General features: G+C 40.4%; 1 protein-coding gene across 1 annotated transcript; it reads left to right on the top strand.

Moving 5' to 3' along the window:
- The first annotated feature begins 399 nt into the window (after positions 1-399).
- ADAMTS1 (ADAM metallopeptidase with thrombospondin type 1 motif 1) lies at positions 400-8981 on the top strand. Its single transcript, XM_072398005.1, has 9 exons — positions 400-1156; positions 2350-2696; positions 2951-3083; positions 3469-3636; positions 4098-4384; positions 4919-5105; positions 5212-5387; positions 5903-6078; positions 6778-8981. Exons 1-9 carry the CDS (start codon positions 595-597, stop codon positions 7511-7513), a joined length of 2772 nt encoding a protein of 923 aa, XP_072254106.1. The 5' UTR covers positions 400-594; the 3' UTR covers positions 7514-8981.
- Positions 8982-9230: the final 249 nt, after the last annotated feature.

Raw genomic sequence — 9230 nt, 5'->3', positions numbered from 1 at the left:
GACAACACAAAATTTGAATGCAGCATGTGTGGTATTCTTTGTCTCTTTGCCACAAATCAGAGCCACATGAACTTTGCGCATCCATTCCTTATCAGGACAGCCAGTTATGTAAGAAATAGAGGAGTGTGGAGGTGACAGCTTGTGTAGGATCTGAGCCTGGCTGTATGTCAGTCCTGCAGATTTCCAGGCTAGCCAAAGCAGCTGCTCTCTCCCCTCTCCTCCTCCTCCCTCTCCAATCCCCATGATTGATGATCTTGGCTATGCTCCAGCACAAGGAAAGGGGTTTGTTCCTCCAAGGACTACGCACGAGATGAGATCAGCTCACTTCAAAGAGTCAGGGAGGAGGGACCACAGGAAGGCTTGCCTAAGGAGCCCATAAATTCCCGCACAGGGTGTCAGGCTGCTGCACAAATCCCCCAGCCATGACCCAGACTGTATCCCAGGGAACTTGCTAGTGAGCCGGCTTGCTTAGTTCCCTAAACTTCTTCTCAGCAACCTGCGCTGGGGAAGAGTGAGATCACTGCTGACTTAGAACTTTTCACAACTTTTGCAAACTTTCACCAACTTTTCCAAAAGTTACTTTTACTAGCAAGGATGAGCTGTGTGCACTACCTGCTGGCAGCCCTGCTCTGTGCCCGGATTGCCCATGGTGTGTCCATGGAAGAGGAGCTGGTTGCCCCTGTCAAGGTGGAAGCTGATTCCATGCAAGGGGCACCTGAGGATGAGAAGGTGATTTACCGCTTGGATGTCTTTGGACAAACCTTGACCTTGGAGCTACAGAAAGATCCCAGCTTCCTTGCAAAGGACTTTAGCTTGCAATATGTCGGGCGACCTAAGATCGCTGGAGAAGACATCGCACAGGCAATGGGCAACCTGGCTGACTGCTTCTACTCTGGTACTGTCAATGGGGACCAGGCTAGTAGCGCTGCGCTCAGCCTTTGCGATGGCTTAAGAGGAGCTTTCTTCTACAAAGGGGAAGAATATTTCATCCAACCCAGCAATCACACCATAACCCCAGCTTCTTCCAACTCTGCCAGCCCTCTGCAGTTGCATCTGGTCAGCAAAAGGAGTCGTGCCAAGGCTAAGTGCGGAGTGACTGATAGCACCCCCCAACAGATGGCACCGGAGGAGCCCCAAAAGATCCCCACCCATCCAGGTACTTCACACCTTTCACACCTACTTCTATTATGCGCACAAATTGGCAACATTCTGCATTTGTCAATGGATACTTTGTTTCTAAAATTTTTCTTCTCTATATTAGCTCAGATTTATTACTAGATGATATATTATATGTGCAGAGGGGTTCTCTGCAGCAGAAGTTCAGTTTTGCAATCTAAGGACATTTCCAGAGACAGAGCTTTCAAAACTGGGACAGTTCTTGAGCCTAGCAACCATGCACATTATAGATCACAAAAAATAAATCTGCTTTTAAAATTGCAGAATATCACCAATCAGGTCCAGTTCATTTTTTTCTAATCAAAAAAAAGTTTTAATGTATAACACTTGATGTAGAAAAAACTCCAAGCATTTGGGCTATTGGCTCATCCATATCCAATAAATGTGCAGGGCTGAATGCCATGGAGCCAAGCCAGTCAGCCAAGCCACAGGGCTGTGCTATTCACACAAGTTGCACAGCAGGTTGGAAAGCAGAGATTGCAGTGAACCTGGAGTTGCAGGAGTTAAACAGCCTCTGCTAAGGAATGATATCATTGCAGAAAATTGACAGGTTGCTGCTTGCACAGTTTCCCCAAGTTTTATGAAAAGAGTTATACCTTTTTATGGTTTTGCACCTTGTTATACATGGCTTGTAAAACTTTCATTCATAAAAATAAAATCTGCTAATTGTGATTGAAAATTAAATATTACAATAAGTGTGTGGAGAAAGCAGGCTGTGTGCTTTCACCTTACCGGGCGTGTATGAATTGCATGGTCTTGTTCGCTTTCTTGTAGGAGTGGTGCTGCAGCTAGTGAAGTAGTTAATGCAGCTCCAGATTGGCAGAACAAGGGTACAGTGTGTTAGAAAGGTGCTGAGGTTTCAGGCTCAGAGATATAATCTGTCACTGAATTTAGATGCATGCACTGTACAGGCTTTGCTTGCTACTTGTTAAATGTTCAAAGTTAAAAAAAAAAAAAAAAAAAAGTTTGTAGGTGACTCATATATTGTCTTGCTAGCCAAAGATGACCTAATGTGAGAAATGAGGACAGTTTGCAGTTTGAATGGGTTGGCACTTAAGCTAAAAATAGCAAATACTGAGTGTCAATTCTCTTTTTTTACCATTTAGATTGTTTAACCATTTGGATTTAGATAGACAGCAGCAGACTGACAGTTGTTCTTTTGTCTCTGTGCAGGGTTGGGAAACACACGGAAAAAGAGATTTGTCTCTAGCCCACGCTATGTTGAAACCATGCTGGTAGCCGATCAATCTATGGCTGAATTTCATGGAAGCAATTTAAAGCACTACCTCCTCACCCTGATGTCAGTGGCTGCAAAACTTTACAAGCATCCCAGCATCCGAAACTCCATCAGCTTAGTGGTGGTGAAGATCCTCATCATCTACGATGAGCAAAAAGGACCTGAGGTCACAACCAACGCTGCTCTAACTTTGAGGAACTTCTGCAGCTGGCAGAAGCAGCATAACCCACCCAGTGATCGGCATGCAGAACATTACGACACAGCCATTCTTTTTACGAGACAAGTAAGTCAGGTTTATGTCTTTCCATTCCATAAATGTCTTATATAGGAGATTACAGTCCAGAATGTTTCTAGCTGTGATAAGTCGGTGTGATGTCTTGATAAAAAAATCCAGTTCTAAACTGGAAAAAAAATGTCTCCTTGGATCTCAAACATTTATGCTCCCTTGAGCCAGGGACTTGAGCCAAAGTTAAACATCTACTGCCAAAGTTTTGTCCTTAAGCTAATTAATTTTGAAACTGTTGTTTTGTCTTCTAGGACCTTTGCGGAGCCCAGACATGCGATACCCTCGGTATGGCCGATGTTGGAACGGTTTGCGATCCCAGTCGCAGTTGCTCCATCATAGAAGATGACGGCTTGCAAGCAGCTTTTACAACAGCCCATGAACTAGGTAGGATTCCCCGACATTCTATAGGGAGGTTTGGGTTTGCTGTCAGATTAGGATGTAAGTTATACTCAAACATATACTCAGGAAGGAACTTAATGTTTGTTTAGACACAACAGATGGTTAGAAGATGTTTATGACACTCTAGCTATATAGAAACCTGGAAAGGAATGCATTTTGAAGAGCTAAATGTTTATGATAAGGAAATACTTGAACACTTCGGAAGTTTGCAAGATACTTAATAATATCTTGATCAGCGGAAGACATCCCTCAAGTACATTGTTAAGAAAATGGTTGTAGAGTACACTTCACTCTGTAAATTTTTTCAATTTTTTAAGAAATTGAAAACCTCTTCTGAATTTTTCCAATAATGAAAAATGTTTATTTTCAGGTCATGTATTTAATATGCCCCATGATGATGCAAAGCACTGCTCCAGCTACAATGGCGATAATGCAGATTCACATATGATGGCTTCAATGCTCTCCAACCTGGACAGGGAGGAACCGTGGTCCATATGCAGTGCCTACATGATCACTTCGTTCTTGGACAACGGTCATGGTAAGTGTGTGTAGTGCTATAGTAAAACAATTTCATATTGTTCTTTTTGAAGAGAGGCTGAAAAATATAGAGCTAACCCAAAGGGACATTTGTGAAGGCCTCTAATGATTTTGTTGGCCCCCAGTTACTTTGGTGACCTGGCTTCTATAATATGTAACTTTTCTTGCCCCTGTTGGTCTGTAAAGTAAAAAACGTTTATGTAGAAAGGAGATAATAGCAGTTATTTTTAAATATGGTAGCATTTGAGTCCTTGCATGTTATAATGGTTGTAGGTAGTTATATTTTAAGAAGCTCTTGATCCAACGCTAAGTCCCTAATAAATTTTACTAGAGGTTATTCCCCTTTAAATGATCTCGAAGACATGATTTGACTAGGCATATAGTAAAGTGAGATGTCATAAGTTATGAAAGCATGTTCTCTGAAAACATTTGCTGTAACCCTTCTTTTTTTAATTTAATTAGGAGAGTGCTTATTGGACAAGCCAAGCCGACCAATCCAACTCCCATCAGATCTCCCTGGAACACTGTATGATGCCAATAAGCAGTGCCAATTTACATTTGGAGAAGACTCCAGACATTGTCCAGATGCCGCCAGCACGTGTACGACCTTGTGGTGCACTGGAGTCTCTGGAGGCCTGCTTGTGTGCCAAACTAAACACTTTCCTTGGGCCGATGGGACCAGTTGTGGAGAAGGGAAATGGTGTCTTAATGGGAAGTGCGTTCAGCAGATGGACAAGAAGCATTATGAGGTATGTTTCTGGTTTCTCAGTATTATTTTTTTTTCAGTTAGCATTTGGAATTTAGCGTTTTTGTTGGATCACTCCGCTACATCTGCAAATGAAGATTGGGAAATTTCCAAACTTTGGCATAGGGGAGGCTCTTTTTTATTAGAATCTCTCATCTGAAAACAACTAAACTGGCTTAGCCATTTAAGTAATGTAAATAGCAATGAACTCAAGATTTACCAGGGCAGGTTTCACTTTTTGGTTTCTTCCCTATTTAGAAATAAAAGCCAGTTTGTTCAGGTTGACCATACATGGCTTTTGCCGTGGAGAACATTTGTTTTATATCATGAGATGTTCTGAAACATTTCCTACTTACTTTCCTCCAAATTTAAGACTGCTGTCAGAATATTACCTAGTTGGCCTTACAAATGCTAATCTATTATTGGCTACCATTATAATTTCTTCTTGCGAAACTACTATGTTCTGTTTTTGCAGTTGCCTTTTTGTATTTGTGTAGTTAAAGATACTTAATGTTCTTTTTTTCTTGTATAATTACAGACCCCTATACATGGTGGTTGGGGAGCATGGGGACCATGGGGTGAGTGCTCCAGAACTTGTGGCGGTGGAGTTCAGTATTCAGTACGGGAATGTAACAACCCAGTGCCAAAAGATGGAGGCAAATACTGTGAAGGGAAAAGAGTTCAGTATCGTTCATGCAACACTGATGAGTGCCCTGAAAATAATGGTAAGTGACTATGATTATTCAGTTTTACATCTGAATACAGAACATAGTGTCAAGTTATAGGTTTAGTTGTGTGCAAAATCTTATGTGTCCTATATCTTCTCCTTAGGCAAGACATTCCGTGAAGAACAATGTGAAGCTCACAATGACTTCTCCAAGTCTGCAACTGGAAGTGGACCTGCTGTGGAATGGACACCTAAGTTTGCTGGTGTACGTCCAAAAGACCGATGCAAGCTTGTATGCCGTGCCAAGGGCACTGGATTCTTCTTTGTGCTAAACCCCAGGGTAAGCTCTTCAAATGATAATGATGCTTACAGTACACACAAAGGCTAAAGTTTCTGGGCAAATATAATGTAGACTGTCCTACATTTGCAAACTACAGCAGCTGTTGCAGGAGAACAAGGCTGGGGAATTTTGTGTCATCATTACTTGTAGTCTTACAATCAGTTTAGAAGCTTTGAGACATGTAGGAACATACAAAGCAATAGCTCTAAATGACTACATAAGGGCATATGGGTGTCTGATCCCCTAGACAATAGCTTCAGTAATTGGTCCTCCAAAAGCTGCAAGACAGAAGCCTGGTATTTCCCATTATAAGCTATTTCTTTATCCAGGTTCATGTACAGTATTTGATAAAGTTTCTATACCTTGTCTAGAGTTGAGCTTTACAAATGCTCCAGATAAATCTTTATACTTTTTAGTCACTAAAAGCCTATATATTACTCTCATCATATATATGTACTTCCTAGTAAATCAGTAATGGTTTGTTTTAATAAGTTGTTTTTTGTTGCCTCATACAGGTTGCTGATGGCACTCCATGTAGCCCCGACTCCACATCTGTCTGTATCCAGGGCCAATGTGTCAAGGCCGGCTGTGACAGAGTTATTGGGTCCAGCAAGAAGTTTGACAAGTGTGGCATCTGCGGTGGAAATGGATCCACCTGCAAGAAAGTCTCTGGAACCTTCACTAAAGCACGGTATGTTACAAATCACATTGTTCATTCACTCTAATTCTCTACATCTTTTGCCCTCCAAAGTTAATAAGTTGCTTGAACCTTTGTGTGATCATAAATATGCACTCACCGAAAGGAATTTCAGTGTCTAATTAATCAGTAGGGCATTACACTTAATGGACGGGTGGTGTGTGTTTTTGACACGTTTACAGTTTAACTCATTCAAAGGACAAAAGTCCAGTTAATCTTTTACTAAATTAAAGTGAAACTATACCAGATTCATAAAGTTAAAAAAAGCCACTTAAGAGTTTATACACCACCTTAAATATACTATATCAGAATATGTATGATGCTGTAGGCACCGTTTGTCCTTATTTGCTCCCACTGTTGTGATACTGGTGCCAAGTTTACTTCTGCTTATACACCCTACTGATGACTTAATAGCATGATCAGTTATATGATCAGTTATATGTAGCCATTAAAATCCAACTGTTAAAAAAATTCCCCCTAAAGCATAGGGAAGTCCCCTCCTTTTCACTCATACTGCTTTACAACTAAGCCACTCAGAAACATACCGACCAGCAAAATGGAAACACTTAACGGTTTAAAACTTTAGTAAATCTCAGATACTCAGGGAGATTAGAAGTCAGGGCACAAGGTCTTTTATTGATATTTTTTTTGTAAAAATGTGTTAATTAAATTGTATTGTTTTTATTTTTACAGACCTGGTTACCACGATGTTGTCACAATTCCAGCAGGAGCAACAAACATTGAGATTAAACAACGTAACAACAGGGGATCTATGCATGATGGCAGCTTTTTGGCAATCAAGGCTGCCGATGGAACGTACATCCTCAACGGAGATTACACATTGTCCACACTGGAACTAGACATTTCTCACAATGGCAACTTCTTGACCTACAGCGGTTCAACTGCATCCTTAGAAAGAATACGAAGCTACAAGCCTTTGAAAGAACCGATCACCATACAGGTCCTCACGGTGGGAGAATCTCAGCGCTTGAAAATCAAGTACATTTATTTTGTGAAAAAAGGAGCTCAACCAGAAAAGACTTTGAATAAAAAGAAAGAGTCCTTTAATGCCATTAAAGAGACCATTCTCTCCGAATGGGTCATTAAAGAGTGGGGTGAATGCTCAAAGACTTGTGGATTAGGCTGGCAGAGAAGATCAGTCGAGTGCAAAGACTTGAGGGGTCAGCCTTCAAAAGACTGCGCTAACGAGCTAAAGCCGGATGACATTAGGCCATGTGCGGACATCCCTTGCCCCCAGTGGCAATTGGGTGAATGGTCTTCATGTTCTAAGACCTGTGGAAAGGGCTTTAGAAAGAGACTTTTAAAATGCATCTCCTATGAGGGTAGCAACTTGCCTCAAGACAACTGCGATCCATCAAAGAAGCCTAAGCATTTAATAGACTTTTGTACGCTTTCCAATTGCAGTTAAACAGCATCTGACTCAGAACATTACTAGGTTCTATTAAACAAAACTGAACATGCTGAAAGCAGAAGGGTCAGGTAGAACGTGTTTGGCCAATGTGCAAGAGGCGAGACGATGGAAAGTTTATGGAGAAGAAACAGTGCAGATCACTGCCTGTTGGATTGAACCATCAGGTTGAGCAGTAGGTTTAAACAAGGGGCAAATTAGTGTCACTAAACCCTTCATCACTAGGACCCCCGAGGCATTGTCTGTTTTTTAAACCTTAGCGTCTGTTACAACTTAGGTAAAGCTAACTGGAAGCCATGTTGGTTGTAAACACAGGTCCAGACAAGTTCCTGGAACCGAATAGCCACTGCACTTAAAAATGAAAACTTGACTTTTAAAGTGTAAGTTGTCTGCCTCCAAGATTACACTAACTGGCTCCTGGATTTTTCATTGATTCATCTGCTCCTGTAGCTGATAAAATATAGACTGTATGCCAGCCATTGCCGGCCTTTTTATATAGGGGTGTTCAGATCTGTTCTTGAATATTGTCCTTAATGGGGTTAACCTACCTTAGTTAGGAAGGGTAAAATCAGGAGCTGAAAAGGATCTCTATTAAAATAACAATGGCTGCTACGGTGTCACATTATATATATATATATATCTATTTTTATAAAAAAATAAAGCCATATTCTTATTCATATGGGATGTGCAGATTAGTTGGACCAATAAATTTTTTGCTATATTGCAGCCTGCTAATACAAAAATATTGGAAATATAATAACATTATCCCTAAAAAGTTGAATATTGGCAAACAGATGCCCAGAAGCATTTTTTTTTTAAGGTTGTTGGTAAAATCTGCAAAAGCTGAAAACATGAGAATCCCATATTTGGTTGCATGATGGCCTCAGTTCCAAACAGGGATCTCAAGAAATTAGTGGTCAAACCAACAGAACCAACTAAAAAAAACAGGGTTCTTCCTGTACCGAAATATTAATTTAAGTTCTATAATAGTCCATCTGGTTGTAAATAGTTTTAGGAAAGCCAATACCATTAGTAAAGTTTGGGTGGGGGGAGTCTAAATTTAGGCCAGTATAGAGTATAGGATTATTCTTCTATATGTATAGAGTTGTAAACAGAAATTTCTATAGGTTCCATATTTCAAGTGATGCAATATGGAAGTATATTTGTTTGACAGTCCTGGGGATAGCAGGTCCATCCACAGCTGTTGGCCAACCCCTATGTGTCACTTGCTTAGGTCAGGTTGGAGAATATGACTTTTACGTGTATATACATCGAATATACTTCATAAGTATTTGCGTCTGCCTCTTCTATGAAGGGATTGTTTCAATGTCATATCATATACCTATTTATTTTTGTACATCAAGTCCGATTATATATTAAGTTATCGCTTTCTATAACAAAGAAAAGAGTATTTATGCTGTATTGTATGTTACTAGAATTATTAAAAGAACACATTGACATTCCTCAACTATCTTGTTTGCTGTCTTCATTTCACATGATAAAATTAGTGTAAATATGTCAGCCCATGACTGGAATTCTTTATTAGTTTGCATAGCATGGTGATTGCGGTTTGTGTACTCATGTAGTCTTTCTTTGCTTTGGTAATGGAGAGAATAATAAAGTGCACGGCCAAAAAGGTTTGAGGTTTGAGAAACAACTGGTGTATTGTGCAATGCAAACACTGGGTGGTAATGATTCTGGACATCCACATGGCAAT

Source organism: Pyxicephalus adspersus, chromosome 1 (assembly GCF_032062135.1).
Source record: "Pyxicephalus adspersus chromosome 1, UCB_Pads_2.0, whole genome shotgun sequence".
NCBI lineage: Eukaryota > Metazoa > Chordata > Amphibia > Anura > Pyxicephalidae > Pyxicephalus > Pyxicephalus adspersus.
This window is presented reverse-complemented; position numbering and strand designations above follow the sequence as displayed.